Source organism: Oncorhynchus keta, chromosome 20 (assembly GCF_023373465.1).
Source record: "Oncorhynchus keta strain PuntledgeMale-10-30-2019 chromosome 20, Oket_V2, whole genome shotgun sequence".
Classification (NCBI taxonomy): Eukaryota; Metazoa; Chordata; class Actinopteri; order Salmoniformes; family Salmonidae; genus Oncorhynchus; species Oncorhynchus keta.
The window spans coordinates 12,780,066-12,802,944 of record NC_068440.1 but is presented as its reverse complement, the minus strand read 5'-3'; the positions used below and the strand labels follow the sequence as shown (position 1 = coordinate 12,802,944).

At 42.4% G+C, this 22,879-nt stretch overlaps 1 protein-coding gene across 1 annotated transcript; it reads left to right on the top strand.

The window, feature by feature from the left end:
- The first annotated feature begins 9,962 nt into the window (after positions 1-9,962).
- On the top strand, positions 9,963-19,171 carry LOC127909817 (mucin-5AC-like). Its single transcript, XM_052471850.1, has 5 exons — positions 9,963-14,384; positions 14,519-14,810; positions 15,280-15,376; positions 17,194-17,385; positions 19,072-19,171. Exons 1-5 carry the CDS (start codon positions 13,068-13,070, stop codon positions 19,169-19,171), a joined length of 1,998 nt encoding a protein of 665 aa, XP_052327810.1. The 5' UTR covers positions 9,963-13,067.
- Positions 19,172-22,879: the final 3,708 nt, after the last annotated feature.

The window sequence follows — 22,879 nt, the reverse complement described above, 5'->3', positions numbered from 1 at the left end:
CGAGAGACAAACTGATATCTTTCCAACAGATAAGATCTAAACCGGGCCAGAACTTGTCCGTGTAGACCAATTTGAGTTTCCAATCTCTCCAAAAGAGTGTGGTGATAAGATGACATCTCCATGGAATCTATCTTTTTTCAAAATCAGTGCCATTGTAGCCTCATACAGTGTTTGCGGGAGTTTGGCATTGTCTTTGGAATGTTTAAACATTCGCAACACTCGACCTCATCTTTACTAGATGCTGTTCTTCCACTAACCTCATTGCAACTCCCCTCCAAGTCGACCACTACCTTGTATCCTTTTCCCTCTCGCTTTCATCCAACACCTCCCACACTGCCCCTACTGGATGGTATCGCGCCGTCCCAACCTTCGCTCTCTCTCCCCCGCTACTCTCTCCTCTTCCATCCTATCATCTCTTCCCTCTGCTCAAACCTGCTCAAACCTTCTCCAACCTATCTCCTGATTCTGCCTCCTCAACCCCCTCTCCTCCCTTTCTGCATCCTTTGACTCTCTATGTCCCCTATCCTCCAGGCCGGCTCGGTCCTCCTCCCGCCCCGTGGCTCGACGACTCATTGCGAGCTCACAGAACAGGGCTCCGGGCAGCCGACGGAAATGGAGGAAAACTCGCCTCCCTGCGGACCTGGCATCCTTTCACTCCCTCCTCTCTACATTTTCCTCCTCTGTCTCTGCTGCTAAAGCCATTTTCTACCACTCTAAATTCCAAGCATCTGCCTCTAACCCTAGGGAAGCTCTTTGCCACCTTCTCCTCCCTCCTGAATCCTCCCCCCCTCCTCCCTCTCTGCAGATGACTTCGTCAACCATTTTGAAAAGAAGGTCGACGACATCCGATCCTCGTTTGCTAAGTCAAACGGCACCGCTGGTTCTGCTCAACTGCCCTACCCTGTGCTCTGACCTCTTTCTCCCTCTCTCTCCAGATGAAATCTCGCGTCTTGTGACGGCCGGCCGCCCAACAACCTGCCCGCTTGACCCTATCCCCTCCTCTCTTCTCCAGACCATTTCCGGAGACCTTCTCCCTTACCTCACCTCGCTCATCAACTCATCCCTGACCGCTGGCTACGTCCCTTCCGTCTTCAAGAGAGCGAGAGTTGCACCCCCTTCTGAAAAAACCTACAACATCCGCAGAGTACGACCCTGCCTCACACAGGAAGCGGCGCAGGTCCTAATCCAGGCACTTGTCATCTCCGTCTGGATTACTGCAACTCGCTGTTGGCTGGGCTCCCTGCCTGTGCCATTAAACCTCTACAACTCATCCAGAATGCCGCAGCCCGTCTGGTGTTCAACCTTCCCAAGTTCTCTCACGTCACCCCGCTCCTCCGCTCTCTCCACTGGCTTCCAGTTGAAGCTCGCATCCGCTACAAGACCATGGTGCTTGCCTACGGAGCTGTGAGGGGAACGGCACCTCAGTACCTCCAGGCTCTGATCAGGCCCTACACCCAAACAAGGGCACTGCGTTCATCCACCTCTGGCCTGCTCGCCTCCCTACCACTGAGGAAGTACAGTTCCCGCTCAGCCCAGTCAAAACTGTTCGCTGCTCTGGCCCCCAATGGTGGAACAAACTCCCTCACGACGCCAGGACAGCGGAGTCAATCACCACCTTCCGGAGACACCTGAAACCCCACCTCTTTAAGGAATACCTAGGATAGGATAAGTAATCCTTCTCACACACCCCCTTTAAGATTTAGATGCACTATTGTAAAGTGACTGTTCTACTGGATGTCATAAGGTGAATGCACCAATTTGTAAGTCGCTCTGGATAAGAGCGTCTGCTAAATGACTTAAATGTAAATGTAAACAAGTGGAGCTAGACTGGCATAATACTTCTTATAGAATTCTATTACATATCCATCGGGCCCAGGGGCCTTGCTGTTTGGAAATTGTGTTATCACTGTGTTAATTTCCTCTAAAGTTATCCCAGCATCGAGTGCAGCAGCTTCCCCCTGTCTAGTTTAGGAAGTTCACATTCAGTGAGAAAGCGTTCCATAGTTTGTGGATCAGTAGCATCACATTTTGATTGATATAGCTCTGATTAAAATTACGCAAAGAATTTATTAATATTCTGCGGTTAATATTCTGCGGATCTGTTACTATTTTACCCTTTGTGTCTTTTTATTTTGTGAAAAGCTCTAAATGCCTGTACATGACTGAGCTGTCTTGCTAATAATTTATGTGGTTTGTCACCCAGTTCAAAACAACGTTGTTGCATTCTAGCAAGTAAAGAGCCCATCCGTTTTGAAAGGATGGTATTTTATTCATATTTCAACTTTGTGATCTTCTCAAGGACTGCATTCGAGGAATTCGTCTGAAAAACGTTCTTATAATCCCCTAACTCTTTTTTATTTCTCTCATCCTAGTATTGGCGCATTACTTCCTCTCTGATGTATAAGAAATAATGTAACCTCTAATCACAGCCTTTAGAGATTCCCAAAGGGTGGAGTCGTCAACATCCCCCATGTCCTAAACTCAGAGGAAAAAGGAAATTTGCTCCTTCAAATACTGACAAATAGTCTCATCTTTCAACAGGTATGCATCTCAGTGCCACGGTCACCGACCTGTAGCACATTGTCGAGTTTCAGCACCATGGAGAGGAGAGTGGTCCATAATTAGAATAGGGTGATAGGTACCCGACACAGCTGCTGAAATTAGTTTGTAGTCCAACAATTAAAAAAAAACTTGAATATGATTTATGAACTGACAAAAAGAAAGGGATTATTCTATCTATTGGGTGCGTCAGTCTCCAAATATTGACAATGTTAAGGTTTGTCATCAATGTATTTAGACAGACACTAGCATTTTATTGTTGAAGTGACCTTGATAGCTGATTATCTAAAAGAGGATCTAACGTACAGTTAAAGTCACCTCCAACAATAACACTTGTATGGCCTTAATACCATTTGAAAAAATAATAGATCATCGAAGTTGGGTCCATATAAATTGACCAAGGTTATTGGTTTCCAATTCAGTGTACCGGCCACAATAATATACCTACCATTAGGATCTTAAATCGAGTATGAGTAAACAAAAGAAATGTTGCTACCCCTCTCGCTTTTGCATCAAAATTAGACTGGTATATCTGACCGATCCAACCGACTTGTAGCTTGACCTGAGCCTAGCGTTTATATGAGTTTCTTGAAGAAGCACTATGTCAGTGCCCAGTGATTCAAGATGAGAAAAAACATTATCTTGTTTCATGAGATGCCATTACAGTTCCAGCTGACTCTCTTTATTCCACCAGGTCTACTCTGTGCTCGGTCACTGTGTGTAATTTCTTATTTTAGAGCAAATTGTTGCTGTCATACAAAACCCAAAAGAACAATGTCCCGCAGTGTGGGAGCTTGTCATGCCACATGTATTAAATGTGAACATAAAACACAGACCCCATCCCCCCTCCCGTCCCATTACTTAGTGACTTCCCCAAACGAAGCACTCCTTGACTACCACACAAACCTTATAGTGTGTCTAGACATACAGCTTGAACTAACTCATAACTCTGATATGGCTTATATAGCATTGTTTAACCTAACATCTCACCCATCATATAAGTCCCAATTTCTGATCTTCTGATCGAAAAGACATTCAAACACATTCCTGGCCTGTATTTAGCCATTTAGCCCGGTTGACACAGCCGTTCTGTATCCTCAGCCTGGGAGCTTGCTTGACAAGAACAGATCAGACTCATTTGGGTTGTCAAACGTACGTGTTAATCACTCGACTGGTCACCTTAAACCGGGCTGGGAAGAGGAATCCATATCAGATGTTGGCAGCCCTGCATTTCTTGAGTAACTCATCATACTCTTTCCGCTGGTTCCTCACCTCCAAAGTAAGATCTGGGTAGAAAGACACCCTGGCTCTGTTGTAGTTAAGGGGGAACTTTTGACTAGTCAGCTTGAGGATGAGATCCCTGGTCTGGGTATATTGCAGCCGTGCAATGAATGGCATTGGTGGCGCCCGTGGCCAGCTTCGTTGCCTGTGATCTGTGTGCGCGATCGATCAGGATGGCCATTTTGAAGTGTTCACTCCCCAGCAATGCCGGTATCAGCTCAGAGACAAATTCAGTGGGTTTCCATTTCTCAGTGTCCTCCTGGATACCAAATATTTGGATGTTCTGGCATCTTGAATGCGACACGAGCATTTCCAAATCGGGCTTTCAGGGTTTTGTTGTCATTTTTGAACGTGCACTGTTTCTCTATGTCCTGTAGCCTGGCCTCGTGAACGACTGTCGTCTGCTCAACCTCATGCACCCTGCCCATAGTTGCCTTCACAGTTTCAGGCAATATCCCAATACTCTTTGAGATCAGCCAACCTTGTGTCCACCTTCTTGCTTAGTGAGTTTATAGCAGCCAGTCAGTCGCTTTGAGTAGGTTCTGTAGGGAACTCTTGGGAGCTAGCATCTTCAGCTAACTCCTCGTGGGTCGGTGATGTTGAAATTGGTTTGTTGTCTCATTCAAATTATCTTGTTTAGCGCCCCTTTTTGTGCCTTTTCCCTTTGTCATATTGCCAGACTATGTTTGAAGTGTAGGTTGTGAGAGGTTAACCTTTACATTTACATTTAAGTCATTTAGGATATTATGGGACTTACAAATCTATATGCGTTCCACCTGGCCAAAAGCCAGGGAAAATGCAGAGCGCCAAATTCAAATAAATTACTATGAAAATCAAACTTTCATTAAATCACACATGCAAGATAGCAAATTAAAGCTTCACTTGTTGTGAATCCAGCCAACATGTCAGATTTCAAAAAGGCTTTTCAGGCGAAAGCAAACAATGATATTATCTGAAAATAGCACCCCGTAAACAAAGAGAGATAAGCATATTTCAACCCTGCAGGCGTGACACAAAACGCAGAAATAAAAATATAATTCATGCCTTACCTTTGATGAGCTTTTTTGTTGGCACTCCAATATGTCCCATGAACATCACAAATGGTCCTTTTGTTCGATTAATTCCGTCAATATCAAAAATGTCCATTTATTTGGCGCGTTTGATCCAGAAAAACACTGGTTCCAACGTGACTACAAAATATCTGTAAACTTTGCCAAAACATTAAAAACGACTTTTGTAATACAACTTTAGGTATTTTTTAATCGATAAAATTGAAGACGGGATGATCTGAGTTCAATACAGGAGGAAAACAAACTCTAGCTAGCTTTCTGGTCACACGCCTCTAACAGTACACTTCAAGTGGTCCTCGTTCAAGATGACCGTACTTCTTCATAACACAAAGGAAACACCTCAACCAATTTCTAAAGACTCTTGACATCCAGTGGAAGTGATAGGAACTGCAAGAAGGTCCCGTAGAAATCTGGATTCCCAATGAAAGCCCATTGAAAAGATGGAAAAAAGATGATGCAGGACTATTAATTGATCAACACCAAAACCCATTGACACATACAGGGCTAGGGGAACTTCGGCTCTGGACTGTGTCATCTCTAGACTCCCTATACAGACTGGTTGCTTCCGGCAATGTACCAACACTACAGTTTAACACGTGTGTCGATGTTCCTGCATCAGTTGGGACAAAAGAGGACAAGTCAGAAATGGGAAGCACATCACCGGTAAGGTCGCTGCCTGAGCCGCTTCTTGCCCTCGCTAAACATGAGCAGAATTCCTGCCTGAATTTTGAACCCTGCCTACCCAAACTCTTGATTTGTTGAGAGTTCTGTCTGAAGAGGATCCTCCACTATAATATTTCTTTACCCATTTCGGATTGTCAGAGAGCAGCCGACATCCTCCCCAGACCTTCTGCCATTACCTAGCTTACATTGGCTGAAGACTCACGCCAAATTAATTTCTGCTGCTCTATTGATTGCATCATACATTCTACATTCAGTCACAACCTGCTATCCTAGAAGTCGTTTGTGTGACTTCAAAATTAGTGGCATTGTACAAAACAAATTTATCAGTGATTGAATGGTCTTTAACAAATCTAACCAATCAGAGGATCAAAATTGATAACATCATTTAGGCTGGCTCTGGCCCAACCCATTGATATCTGGGACCAATCAGAATGGTCAAGAATGTGTTTGCATTCTATAAATCATCAGGGAGGGAGGCAAATCCAGACTCGTAGAGGAGAAGAAACGCCAGTTGCCGGGAACGATGTGGATGGATAACCACGCAATAGCTTACGATGCTCCAAGGTCCGGGATATCTGAGACTAGGACATCTCAGATTTAGTTGAATGTGAAATTTCATATTACACAATGATATTTGTTCATCTCTCTTGGGTAGGGGGCAGTATTTTCACGTGCGGATGAAAAGCGTGCCTAAGGTAAACTAAGCTAGGATATGCATATAATTGGTAGAGTTTGATAGAAAACACTCTAAAGTTTCTAAAACTGTTAAAATAATGTCTGTGAGTATAACAGAACTGATATGGCAGGCGAAACCCAGAGGACAAACCATCCCCCCTCAAAAAACCATGTCAGCCTCCCACTGTTTTCAACGGCTGTCACTTCTGTGATAATGCGATTTCCTCCTCCTTTGAAATAGTGTATTGTTCCTAATCTGGGATGATACCACTGTCTTGTTATTTCCAACCCTCCTCCTTTATCCGGCCTTGGGACTGGCAAAAGTGACCCTCTGGCGGAGTTAATGTTTTTTACTTGATTTTTTTTGTTTTCTTAATTTGGTTTGTTTTTTTAACCTTATGGTCCATTTAGGAGCCCAAAACAAGTCACAGTAAAACATGAACATTTTTAACCATAACATTTAACCATTTGTTGTAATACAATCTACATTAACAATCTAAATGGACCAAAAAGAGACAATAGAAAAAACTGTCAATGGTAATGTGAGAAAATTATGGTAACTAGTCTGGCCCTAATTCAGGTTAATTGTTTTTTTAAAATGTAAATCACTAGATTTTTTGCTAGTTGCTTTTTTGAAAATGTGTTGCTGGAGGGGTCTGAATACTCACTAAATATAGCAACAAAGTGGCTAAGTTGGCAACACTGGATTAGATCTGTTTTCATAAACTAAGCACTAACACCATCTTCCATGTCATAGCATTCAAACATAAAACAAGGAGGATGTTCCTTGTTATGGATGTAAAGGTATGTTCAATAGAATCTGTTCTATAAGAAACTCAAACACCTTTCAACGTCATGGGAGACGACAGGAAGACGTCAGGGAGTGATACAACACTTGAAAGAACATTCCATTTTATCATATGTAATCTAATGACAAGCCAAACCAGTGTTTAATCATCAATGATTGTTTAGGGTGTGGCAAGTCACAGAACGGTGTAGTTATTGGTGGACGGCAACACCTAACACAATACATCATTAGAAAACATTAAATCACAGTAAATCAATATCTAAATTGTGTTAAGTGTAAGTTGTACAATTCACATCTGATAAATATACATTTTTATGATTGGTTCAAAACAAATCGTGAGTTGGTGTAATGTGGACGCTATGAATCGGAAAGCAAGTATAGGGAGTTATAAATAAACACAAGTAGCGTAAAGCCACAAAACACAGTAACAGAATCAAAAACACCTGGGGAAAGAACGAAAGGGAGTGACAGATAACGCTGAGGTAATCAAGAAGGTGGCAGGTGTGCACAATAATGAATACTGGCGCCGTCGAGCGCCGGAGAGGGGGAATGGTTGTAGACGTGACAGTTGGGATGTGTGCCCCAAAAAAATCACGGGTCAAAACACTGACACTTGAGGCACTTTTTGACTGGGGATCGTGCTCTCTGCAAGATGACAGTACATTTTCTTTAAGATTAATACAGTTCTACCAGTAGTTAGTTTAGTTTAATGTGGTAAGTAGCCGTTATATAAGCAGGATGGAGTTCTATGGAAATAATTCACTTCAGAGGTATAAAGGAATCAGACCAATTTTGATAGTACAAAAGTAAAAATAAAAGGTAATAAATGCGCCTGGCTGGTTAAATTTTAGGAAAAATCCAGTATATCCTGTATTATAACAGTCCTTAGTAGTCAAGGCGGCATGAGATAGTAACATTTAGACATTTAAAAAATAATATTTATCTAGGCAAGTCAGTTAAGAACAAATTCTTAATTTCGATGACGTCCTAGGGCATGTTGAGTCAGGCATCACACTCCAAATCTCCATGTTCACAAGTGATACTCACATGTTGCTGGTTAGAATGAAGCTCCTCACCAAAAATGCTAAATAAGTTGTTTGGTTAACACTTTGTGAATGTTAAAAGTATCATGATTCTGAGTATCGTGATTTTGTCATTACAGAAAGTTATTAAGGTATTATGAAGTTAAATTGTTTTCGTTGAAATAGTCTGGTCTGAGTGAACAGTATTGTTGCTGGTGTTACTGACTGGGTTAGTCCTGTGCACCACAAGGCTGTATTTGTCTTTGCTGAGCTAAAGCCAAGGCATAATCTTCTGTCTCGATGGGGTTTAGGTCGGTATCAGTCAAGCAATTCCTGACGAACACTAATTTATAAAGCCCTTTTTTACAGCAAATGTGATTGATTGATATGATCTAATACATGTTTTCAGACATCAGGAAAAGTTACTCAACATGTTACAATGCCATCAATTGCTCTGACCTGGGTTCAAATACTATTGAGCCTGTCTGGAGTGAGTGCCAGAAAGATGGGGTTTTCTCTTTTGGGACTACTACAATGGTTCCATTGTGCCAGGCAAGCTAAATCACCGACCACAGTCAGTTAGAGTATTTGAAATATATTATTTACAGACAGGTCTGGATCCAACCCTTCTGCTCTTGTGGCCTTGAGCAAGTCACATAACCCCTAATCTGCTACCTGGGTACTGCTCTGAGGCCTACCTGGTGCTCACAGATTGTTGCGTGATTAGTATGTCAGAGGGATGTGTACTTTGATGAAATAAATCAAATATTTATCAAATGAATGATGTTGAATAAATGTGTTCTAATAGTTGTTATGAATGACACTGGAACACTCATCAAGGTGTTATGTATTACCCACCTTTGCTTCAGATCAACTAATGCAACATTGGCATGCAGAATATTCCCCTTGGTTGAGAGGAACTCCCTGAGGAAGACAGGAAAACTGTGCATCAAGGTTTAACCCTAAATAAAGTGATACTGACAGTCAGCTGGAGAGGGAAAACCTGCATACTTCAGATCGTTGCCATGAACCTTACAGAGGTTAAATGTGCACCCATAAATAGGTCAATACTATTATGCATTTACTTTTTGAAAGCTTTACTAAAGATTTTAGTCCTTAGTCCCTGAGTCCTTAGTGGGGAAATCTGGGATTCAAACAAAAACAATGCGGACACCCCACCACTTTAGTGTTCACTCTATGTTCAATAGAAAATATTAAAAAAATAACTTGAACACATTTCATTATCATAGAGAGATACAAGTCTTTAAATATGTATTTTTTTTATTGAGTCACAAGATACAGATTTTGATTAATTTCTCCAAATATATCATCTGTAAAGTCCAAAAAATGTAAGGTATTTCGCACACAATATTTTATCAGAAATTAATTTGTTATATTATTATACATTTCTTTCTTTCTTTTCAGCAGGTACACACAAATGTTTAGGTGTCATTCTTCATTGTAAGCAATCATTTAGAAATTATTTTAGCATCTGGCAAATGCTCCATCATCAAATGCTCCATCGGGAATTCCTCCATTGTTGGGCTCACCATGTGGGGTCATTGTAGCACATGTGAGAGTGTAGAACTGTTAAATAGAAAAAGACTGCTTACTTCAGGCCACTGATTTAATTAAATGAATGGCTCCAAAGTTAAGTTAAGTCAATTAAGTACAATTAAGCAAGATTCTGGCTACAGAAAATATTTTAAAAAATGTATTTGTGACCTAAACAGTTTACAATAAAAAAAAGATCAGTACATAACTGTTATTATACTCTCAAACAGATTATTTTCCCCCTCCCCTTTTTTCAATTATTTTTAGTCCATCCCAAATTTCGTCAGAACACCTTACCAGTTTTCCACACCACGCCAGTCAGTACCTGGGGAAAAAAACAAAACATTTTGAAGCTTAGTACTTCCCACTTGCATTCCTCTGTCCCTCCCTTTTTCGTCACCTTTATCTTATTATCTTTGGTGCCTCCCAAAATATTACGTCACCTGATAGAGACAATTTGTGGCATCAAACCAGCCCTGTAGTAATATAAATACAAACTAGAAATACATTGGCATGACATTATACACGGGAACAGTTCAATTGTAAGCTTGAAATGGTTAGCAGAACTAGAAGGAAAATTAGATTTTAGAGTAGATATAAGCTAGATATTGTGATTGTTAATTGTCATTAACCAAGACCTTCCTCAATTGATATTTGGAGAAATTACATAAATAGGTGACTGCCATTGAAGTGTTTGCTGTAGGTAAGTAATAACCTTTACTCTATAATTGAATATATAAACGGAAAATACTTGATCAATATTTTTTTAATAAATTGCACACAGCACAATCTTTTTTTAAATATCACATACAAATATAACAAGGTAAAATGGTCTTACAAGAAAACATTAAAATCCAAAATTGATAATGTAAAAGCAACAACATTGAAACAATGAAGATTATGGTTATTATGTACACGTTATATGTAAACATCCATACACTTTTGCTGAACTACTAAACTGTCACAGAATATGTATAGGAATATGTAGTTCATTGCTGGCAGACCATTTGAAAACTTTAAATTTATATGATTTACAGTGCCTTCAGAAAGTATTCATACCTCTTGACTTATTCCACATTGTATTGTGTTACAGCCTGGTCTTAATGATGAAATGCCCATGCATGTTATGTAAATGTGAACATGAGTTAACGCCGCCACTTCAGATCACTCTGACGGTTTTTCTTGTATAGTACCCAATGATTTATGACAACTTTATTGATAGGTCGATGTCCTCATTGATGTTTTACGGTCTTGTTTAATACGTTTTATGTACACACTTTATTAGAATTATTAGAATACTTATGAAATGCACATTTTTATATTATAGGGGTGGCAGGTAGCCTTGTGGTTAGAGTATTGAGCCAGTAACCGAATGGTTGCTAGATCGAATCACAGAGCTGACAAGGTAAAAATCTGTTGTTGTGCCCCTGAACAAGGCAGTTAACCCAATGTTCCTAGGCTGTCATTGTAAGTAAGAATTTGTTCTTAATGGACTTGCCTAGTTAAATGAAGGTTAAATAAAAAATATAAACATTTGTAACATATGCTTGTTTTCCTTATACTCCAGGATTTTGTGAGTGTTTTTAATTTGCACCCTTATGTTGACATTGCTCCAGTCACATACGTTCAATGTGTTTCATGCTTGAGGCCTAAATGTGAATTTAATAGAGCAGTGATATTAGCAAGAGCAGTGTGCAGGTTTCTTATTTTTTCTCATCTTTTTAAGAATGTAGAAAATGGATTGGTCAACTTTTGAAAGCCAAGTTTAAATACTTATGTTTATTAAGCAGCAAAATGCGTATTTCTCTTGAAAAATTGTAACGCTAATGTGGATTTGACTATTTCATGTTTTATATTTGAAAAAAATGCATCTTTTGATGAACTACACCGATTACTTTCACAGAATATGTGTGAATTCCTGGTCGCTCGCAGACCGTTTGCAAATTTGAAATGCCCTTTCCTCTGCAATGAAGTAACATGATTGGTGGGATGCGGTAATAGGCTGATTTCTGATGGGGAAAAATGCAACGCTAATCTGGATTTTACTGTGTAATTTCACTAAAGTGTATAAATCCATGTTATAGTGGTTATAGTGACCATTGTGAAATTATTCACAGCCTTGCAAAGTTTTCACATTTTGTTTCCTTGTTTTTTACATTATTCTTCACAAGCTAATTTTGTTCACAGCGATGTCTTGAATGAATAATTATTCACAGCTCTTGATCTGGCACACCTAAATGAGTTGCATAAATGTGCTTAACAAGTTACAGATTAAGTTGAAAAGTGTCCACCGCTGAACATGAATAGTGGCTTATGACCTGTCAATAAAATGTATATTTTCCTTTCTATTCAGAAAACAACTGCATCAACTGAGTCCAAAATGAAGACACAGAAACTGACAGCTACTTTATTTACCATGGGTATGTAGTACACTGAATTTCATTCTGTGTTCATGTTTCTAACTCATTTTTTACTATTTGCTAACTTCATGCCAACTCGTGTATTAATCCTGAATTAAAATATTAACAACCAAAAAGGCAAGATGGTGACAAAATAGACCATATACATTTGGATAATGTAATTACAATAATGAGCAATGATGTACGTGTTGTATGCATATGATGTTACAATGCTTATGATTTTTTCTAAATATGTTTATTTTGACATTTCATGGAGGCAGTTTTACATTTTGCCAAGGCTACTTTACTGTCAAATGTCTCCCCTCGATTAAATACGTTTCCAAAATATAAAAAAGGAAAATGACTCAATTGTAAGCATTAAACATTATCACACTGCTGTAACCTCTATTACTTGAATTATATTACCACACTACTGTAATGAAAAATGTACCCTCTTTTCAACAACAACAAAAATAGAACTCAGGTGTGGTAATCTCAATTAGGCATTATAGGTAATATTATTAACGATCAAGGGAATAATATGTAGCTATAAATTATAATTGTATATATTACATAATAAATATGTCAAAAACTGCACCATGCTGATGAAGGGAAATCTTGGAAATGTTGATATTGTGCGCAATAAACATATTAACCATTAATCTCATAAACCACAGTGTTTTTATGCTGGAATATCCATGGAGTTCTGACCACAACTGCAGCTCCTACGACAACTGCAGCTCCTACGACACCTGAAGCTCCTACGACAACTGCAGCTCCTACGACAACTGCAGCTCCTACGACAACTGCAGCTCCTACGACAACTGCAGCTCCTACGACAACTGCAGCTCCTACAACAACTGCAGCTCCTACGACAACTGCAGCTCCTACGACGACTGCAGCTCCGACGACGACTGCAGCTACGACGACGACTGCAGCTCCTACGACGACTGCAGCTCCTACGACGACTGCAGCTCCTACGACGACTGCAGCTCCTACGACAACTGCAGCTCCTATGACAACAAGTGTAGCTCCTATGACAATAACTGTAGCTCCTACTACAACAACTGTAGCTACTTCGACAACAACTGAAGCTTCAACAACAACCAATGCAGCTCTTCCTACAACTGTAAGTCCTACGACCACTACACCAGCTGCACCAACTGCAACAACCACAACTACAGCACCTTCTACGACAGCAACTGCAGCTCCGACAACCACAACTGCAGCTCCAACTACAACAATTGTAGCTCCTATGACCCCCACAACTGATGCTTCTACGACAACATCTGAAGCGCCTATGACCACTACAACTGCAGCACCTACTTCAACAACAACAACTATAGCTCCTACGACCACCACAACTGAAGCTCCAACTACAACTGTAGCTCCTATGACCACCACAACTGCAGCACCTACTACGACAACTGCAACACCTACTACGATAACCACAGCACCTACTACGACAACCACAACTGTACCTCCTTCGACAACCACAACTACAACAACTGTAGCTCCTATGACCCCCACAACTGCAGCACCGACAACTACAACTGAAGCTCCTACGATAACCACAACTGCGGCACTTACTACGACAACTGTAGCTCCTACGACCACCACAACTGCAGCACTTACTACAACAACTACAACACCTACTACGACAACTACAACCGAAGCTGCTACGACAACCACAACACCTACGACGACAACCACAACTGCAGCTCCAACTACAACAACTGTAGCTCCTACGACCACCACAACTGCAGCACCTACTACAACAACTACAACACCTACTACGACAACCACAACACCTACTACGGCAACCACAACAACTACTACGGCAACCACAACACCTACTACGACAACCACAACTGTACCTCCTATGACAACCACAGCTCCAACTACAACAACTGTAGCTCCTACGACCCCCACAACTGCAGCACCTACAACGACAACTGTAGCTCCTACGACCACAACTGCAGCACCTACTTCAACAACTACAACTGCAGCACCTACTACGACAACTACAACTGAAACTGCTACAACAACCACGACTTCAGCACCTACTACGACAACTACAACACCTACTACGACAACCACAACACCTACTATGACAACCACACCTGTAGCTCCTACGACAACCACAACTGCAGCTCCAACTACAACAACTGTAGCTCCTACGACCACCACAACTGCAGCACTTACTACAACTACAACCGAAGCTGCTACGACAACCACGACTTCAGCGCCTACTACGACAACCACAACACCTACTACGGCAACCACAACAACTACTACGGCAACCACAACACCTACTAAGACAACCACAACTGTACCTCCTACGACAACCACAACTGCAGCTCCAACTACAACAACTGTAGCTCCTACGACCCCCACAACTGCAGCACCTACAACAACAACTGTAGCTCCTACGACCACAACTGCAGCACCTACTTCAACAACTAGAACTGCAGCACCTACTACGACAACTACAACCGAAACTGCTACAACAACCACGACTTCAGCACCTACTACGACAACCACAACACCTACTATGACAACCACACCTGTAGCTCCTACGACAACCACAACTGCAGCTCCAACTACAACAACTGTAGATCCTACGACCACCACAACTGCAGCACTTACTACGACAACCACAACTTCAGCGCCTACCACGACAACCACAACACTTACGACGACAACCACAACTGCAGCTCCAACTACAACAACTGTAGCTTCTACGACCACCACAACTGTAGCACCTACTACAACAACTACAACACCTACTACGACAACCACAACACCTACTACGACAACCACAACTGTAGCTCCTACGACCCCCACAACTGCAGCACCTACTTCAACAACTACAACTGCAGCACCTACTACGACAACTACAACCGAAACTGCTACAACAACCACGACTTCAGCACCTACTACGACAACTACAACACCTGCTACAACAACCACGACTTCAGCACCTACTACGACAACTACAACACCTACTACGACAACCACAACACCTACTATGACAACCACAACTGCAGCTCCAACTACAACAACTGTAGCTCCTACGACCACCACAACTGCAGCACCTACTACGACAACCACAACAGAAGCTGCTACGACAACCACGACTTCAGCGCCTACTACGAAAACTACAACACCTACATTACCTACTACGACAACCACAACTGTACCTCCTACGACTACCCCAACTGCAGCTCCAACTACAACATCTGTAGCTCCTACGACCACCACAACTGCAGCACTTACTACGACAACTACAACCGAAGCTGCTACGACAACCACGACTTCAGCGCCTACTACGACAACCACAACACCTACTACGGCAACCACAACAACTACTACGGCAACCACAACACCTACTACGACAACCACAACTGCAGCTCCAACTACAACAACTGTAGCTCCTACGACCCCCACAACTGCAGCACCTACAACGACAACTGTAGCTCCTACGACCACAACTGCAGCACCTACTTCAACAACTACAACTGCAGCACCTACTACGACAACTACAACCGAAACTGCTACAACAACCACGACTTCAGCACCTACTACGACAACTACAACACCTACTACGACAACCACAACACCTACTATTACAACCACAACTGGAGCTCCTACGACAACCACAACTGCAGCTCCAACTACAACAACTGTAGCTCCTACGACCACCACAACTGCAGCACCTACTACGACAACCACAACTGGAGCTCCTACGACAACCACAACTGCAGCTCCAACTACAACAACTGTAGCTCCTACGACCACCACAACTGCAGCACCTACTACGACAACCACAACCGAAGCTGCTACGACAACCACGACTTCAGCGCCTACTACGACAACCACAACACCTACGACGACAACCACAACTGCAGCTCCAACTACAACAACTGTAGCTCCTACGACCACCACACCTGCAGCACCTACTACGACAACTACAACACCTACTACGACAACCACAACACCTACTACGGCAACCACAACAACTACTACGGCAACCACAACACCTAGTACGACAACCACAACTGCAGCTCCAACTACAACAACTGTAGCTCCTACGACCCCCACAACTGCAGCACCTACAACGACAACTGTAGATCCTACGACCACAACTGCAGCACCTACTACAACAACTACAACCGAAACTGCTACAACAACCACGACTTCAGGACCTACTACGACAACTACAACACCTACTACGACATCCACAGCACCTACTACGACAACCACAACTGTAGCTCCTACGACCACAACTGCAGCACCTACTTCAACAACTACAACTGCAGCACCTACTACGACAACTACAACCGAAACTGCTACAACAACCACGACTTCAGCACCTACTACGACAACTACAACACCTACTACGACAACACCTACTATGACAACCACAACTGGAGCTCCTACGACAACCACAACTGCAGCTCCAACTACAACAACTGTAGCTCCTACGACCACCACAACTGCAGCACCTACTACGACAACCACAACTGGAGCTCCTACGACAACCACAACTCCAACTACAACAACTGTAGCTCCTACGACCACCACAACTGCAGCGCCTACTACGACAACCACAACACCTACGACGACAACCACAACTGCAGCTCCTACGACCCCCACAACTGCAGCACCTACAACGACAACTGTAGCTCCTACGACCACAACTGCAGCACCTACTACGACAACTACAACCGAAACTGCTACAACAACCACGACTTCAGGACCTACTACAACACCTATTACGACAACCACAACACCTACTATGACAACCACAACTGTAGTTCCTACGACAACCAAAACTGCAGCTCCAACTACAACAACTGTAGCTCCTACGACCACCATAACTGCAGCACCTACTACGACAACTACAACACATACTACGACATCCACAGCACCTACTACGACAACCACAACTGTACCTCCTACGACAACCACAACTGCAGCACCTACTACGACAACCACAACAGCTATTACGGCAACCACAACAACTACTACGGCAACCACAACACCTACTACGACAACCACAACTGTACCTCCTACGACAACCACAACTGCAGCTCCAACTACAACAACTGTAGCTCCTACGACCCCCACAACTGCAGCACCTACAACGACAACTATAGCTCCTACGACCACAACTGCAGCACATACTTCAACAACTACAACTGCAGCGCCTACTACGACAACTACAACACGTACATTACCTACTACGACAACCACAACACCTACTACGACGACCACAACTGTACCTCCTACGACTACAACAACTGCAGCTCCAACTACAACATCTGTAGGTCCTACGACCACCACAACTGCAGCACTTACTACGACAACTACAACCGAAGCTGCTACGACAACCACGACTTCAGCGCCTACTACAACAACCACAACACCTACGACGACAACCACAACTGCAGCTCCAACAACAACTGTAGCTCCTACAACCACCACAACTGCAGCACCTACTACGACAACTACAACACCTACTACGACAACCACAACACCTACTACGGCAACCACAACAACTACTACGGCAACCACAACACCTACTACGACAACCACAACTGCAGCTCCAACTACAACAACTGTAGCTCCTACGACCACCACAATTGCAGCACCTACTACGACAACCACAACCGAAGCTGCTACGACAACCACGACTTCAGCGCCTACTACGACAACTACAACACCTACATTACCTACTACGACAACTACAACTGTACCTCCTACGACTACAACAACTGTAGCTCCTACGACCCCCACAACTGCAGCACCTACAACGACAACTGTAGCTCCTACGACCACAACTGCAGCACCTACTTCAACAACTACAACTGCAGCACCTACTACGACAACTACAACCGAAACTGCTACAACAACCACGACTTCAGCACCTACTACGACAACTACAACACCTACTACGACAACCACAACACCTACTATGATAACCACAACTGTAGCTCCTACGACAACCACAACTGCAGCTCCAACTACAACAACTGTAGCTCCTACGACCACCACAACTGCAGCACTTACTATGACAACTACAACCGAAGCTGCTACGACCACCACAACTGCAGCACCTACTACGACAACTACAACACCTACTACGACAACCACAACACCTACTACGGCAACCACAACAACTACTACGGCAACCACAACACCTACTACGACAACCACAACTGTACCTCCTACTACAACAACTGTAGCTCCTACGACCCCCACAACTGCAGCACCTACTTCAACAACTACAACTGCAGCACCTACTACGACAACTACAACTGAAACTGCTACAACAACCACGACTTCAGCACCTACTACGACAACCACAACACCTACTATGACAACCACAACTGTAGCTCCTACGACAACCATAACTGCAGCTCCAACTACAACAACTGCAGCTCAAGCTCCAACTACAACTGTAGCTCCCATGACCCCCACAACTGCAGCACCTACTACGACAACTACAACTCCTACTACGACAACCACTGCATCTCCTACAACAACTACAAATGCAGCTCCTAGGACAACAACAACTGCAGCTCCTATTACAATTTTAGATCCCACGACCACTACAACAGAAGCACCCACTGCGACCACTACAAATGCAGCTCCTATGACAACAACAACTGATACTCCTACTACAACCACTACAACAACAGCACCTACAACCATAACTGTAGCTCCTATGACAACCACAACTGCAGCTCCAACTACAACAACAGTAGCTCCTACAACCACCACAACTGCATCACCTACTACGACAACCACAACACCGACTACGACAACCACAACACCTACTACGACAACCACAACACCTACTACGACAACCACAACACCTACTACGACAACCACAACTGTACCTCCTACGACCACCACAACTGCAGCTCCAACTGCAACAACTGTAGCTCCTACGACCCCCACAACCTCAGCACCTACAACGACAACTGTAGCTCCTATGACCACAACTGCAGCACCTACTTCAACAACTACAACTGCAGCACCTACTACGACCGAAGCTCCTACGACCACCACAACTGCAGCACCTACTACAACAACTACAACACCTACTAAGACAACCACAACACCTACTATGACAACAACTGCAGCTCAAACTACAACAACTGTAGCTCCAACGACCCTCACAACTACACCACCTACTATGACAACAACAACTGCATCTCCAACTACAACAACTGCAGCACCTACTTCAACAACTACAACCGAAGCTGCTACGACAACCACGACATCAGCGCCTACCACGACAACTACAACACCTACTACGACAACCACAACTGTAGCTCCTACGACAACTGCAGCTCCAACTACAACAACTACAACCGAAGCTGCTACGACAACCACGACTTCAGCGCCTACTACGACAACTACAACAACCACAACTGTAGCTCCTACGACAACCACAAATGCAGCGCCTACGACAACCACAACAGAAGCCCCTACAACAACAACTGTAGCATCTACGACAACAAATATATCCCCAACCACTACAACGTCAGCAGCTACTGCGAAAATAACTTCAGCTCCTACTACAACAACTGTAGCTCTTACAACCACAACGACTGCTTCACATACTACAACGATAACTAAAGCTCCAACGATAACAACAATTGCAGCACTAATTACGACACCTACATCTGCAGCACCTACTACGACAACTACATCTGCAGCACCTACTACGACAACTACATCTGCATCCCTAACTTCAACAATTACAACTGAAGCACTTACTACGACAATTACAACTGTAGCTCCTATGACCACTACAACTGTAGCACCTTCAATGACAACTGTAGCTCCTATGACCACTGCAACTGCAGCACCTACTTCAACAACTACAAATGCAGTTAATACAACAACCACAACTGCAGCTCCTACTACAACAACAACTGCAGCTCCTATTACAATTTTAGATCCCACGACCACTACAACAGAAGCACCGACTACGACCACTACAACTGCAGCTCTTACAACAAACGCAACTGCAGCTAAAGCTACAACCATAACTGCACCTCCTACTATAACACTTTTAGCTCTTATGACCACTACAACAGCCGCACCTACAATGACAACTGTTGCTCCGACGGCAACTATAGCGCCTACGACCACTACATCTACCATACCTACAACAACTAAAGCTCTTACTCCAATAACTGTAGCTCCTTCAACCAGCACCACAAAAGCTGCTATGACAATCAATTCAGCTCTTACTACAACAACCATTGGTCCTTCCACCCCTACAACTGCAGCATCTACTACGACAACAACTGCAGCTTTTACGAAGACCCTAATTGCAGCTCCTATAATAACTGCAGCTCCTACAACTGCAGCTCGAACAACTGCAGCTCCAACAACTGCGGCTCCTAAAGCTGCCACTGCAGCTCCTACAGCTGCAACTGCAGCTCCTACAGCTGCAACTGCAGCTCCTACAACTGCAGCTCCTACAACTGCAGCTGATAATGCTGCTCTAATTACAACAGCTATAGCTCCTACAACCACTACAATGGCAGCTCATTCAACAACCACAACTCCAGCTCCTTCGACAACCACAACAAAAGCAGCTACAAAAACCACAACTGTAGCTGCTACGACCACCACAACAGCAGCACCCACAACGGCAACTGTAGAAGCAACCACACCCCCTCCTACTCTGTTGCTGACCACTCCTTTCAATACCACAAGTGGAGGTTTTCCTGGCTGGGCTCTGGCCATTATCATCCCTTGTGGCATCGCTATCATTTTGGTACCTCTGTGGATCCTGCTATGTGTACGTATAGTCTTGTGTTCACTTGTGTACTGTGTATACTGTTTACATATTTATTCCAAAAATATGCTACATTTCTGCAATGATTTAATTTTACATGTGAATCATACTTCTCAATCTTGTTTTGCAGTGCATTTTATGTGGCGGATGTGCAGCTATAAGGAGACGCTGGCACAGACGCAGATCTTACAATGTACAGTACACCAGAAGAAACGGTGTCTTCTGAGGTGACAACGCTAACATCTGTGGCCAATTGTCATCACAAGAACAGCCAATCATCTATATCTGCTAATAACGGGACTTTAATGTATGGAAAATCACTTGACTACACAGGACTGCATCTGAGAAGATCAAGTGAAAATTGTTAATAAGCTTAAAAGGCCACATGTTTTTTGTGCAATGTACTACTTTTTATATTATGCATCTGATTGTTAATCAAAGTTACAGCTGAGCTGAAGAAAGTATGTTTATATATTTATTAGTTATTAGTATTATCACTGACTAAAACAGTTATCATTTATTTATTTAATGTATAATAAGCTTCATTCCAATATTTGTTTGTTTGTTATTTCCTTTCTTGATGAACTATTAATTAATTTATTTTAAACTGCAATACAGTACATGTTTCTTCAACTTATAGTTTGACAAATGTAATGAAAATACAAATCAGTATTATGTTCAAATTTTATGAATAGGTTGATTATAGACAGCATATCTACACATCAAATGTAGTCAAAATTGTCCGACCTGGCACCTTAATCTATGCAAACCTTATTAAAGACCCAGTTCAGCCAAAAAACATGATTTTCTTATTTTTTGTATTCAGTGCCTTCGGAACGTATTCACACCCCATGACATAAAAATAAATTGTGTTACAGCCTGATTTTGAAATTGATTAAATTAAGATATTTTGACAATGGCCTACACGCAATATCCCATACTGTGAAAGTCGTATTATGTTTGTAGATTGTTTTTTTACAAATCATTTTAAAAGTAAATAAGTATTCAACCCCTTTGTTATGGCAAGCTTTACATAAGTTCACATAACAAGTCACATAATAAGTTGCATGGACACACTGTATTCAAAAATAGTATTTAACATAATTTTGGAATTACTTCCCCATCTCTATACAACCACAACAACCAGGGAGGTTTTCCAATGCCTTGCAAAGAAGGGTACCTATTGGTAGATGAGTTAAAGAAAACAAACATACATTGAATAGCCATTTAAGCATGGTAAAATACGAATTACACTTTATATGGTGTATCAATGCACCCAGTCACTACCAAGATACTGCCGTCCTTCCTAACTCAGTTGCTACAGTGGAAGGAAACCGCTCAGGAATTTTACCATGAGGCCAATGGTGACTTTAAAACAGTTACAAAGCTTATTGGCTGTGATAGGAGAAAACTTAGGGTGGAACAACAACATTGCAGTTATTCCACAATACTAACTAAACTGACAGAGTGAAAAGAAGGATACCCATATAAAATGTAGCAAAGCAATTCCCTTTTTGTCCTAAACACAAGGTGTTATGTTTGGGGAAAAAACATAAATGGAATGGCGCTAAGCACAGGTAAAATCTTAGAGGAAAACCTGGTTCAGTCTGCTTTCCACCAGACATTGGGAGATGAATACACTTATTTTCAAAAGGACAATAACCGAAAACACAAGGCCAAATCTACACGGTCTCTCGGTGTCTTTCAAAAATACATAAACATTTACATATTTATTTAAAATGCAGCAAAAAAAGAAAGGTCCCCTTTTCAGGACCGTCTTTCAAAGATAATTCGTAAAAATCCAAATAACTTCACAGATCTTCATTGTAAAGGGTTTAAACACTGTTTCCCATGCTTGTTCAATGAACGACAAACAACTAATGAACATGCAGCTGTGGAACGGTCGTTACAACACTAACAGCTTACAGACGGTAGGCAATTAAGGTAACAGTTATGAAAACTTAGGACACTAAAGAGGCCTTTCTACTGACTCTGAAAAA

Bases quoted from the DNA above. Each gene is read 5' to 3' on its own strand.
- LOC127909817 (XM_052471850.1), top strand. From the start codon at position 13,068: ATGACAACAAGTGTAGCTCCTATGACAATAACTGTAGCTCCTACTACA. The intron at 14,385-14,518 runs GTACCTCCTACG...TTCAACAACTAG, and splicing joins CTACTAAGACAACCACAACT to AACTGCAGCACCTACTACGA. The intron at 15,377-17,193 runs GCCTACTACGAC...CCACAACTGCAG, and splicing joins ACGACAACCACGACTTCAGC to CACCTACAACGACAACTATA.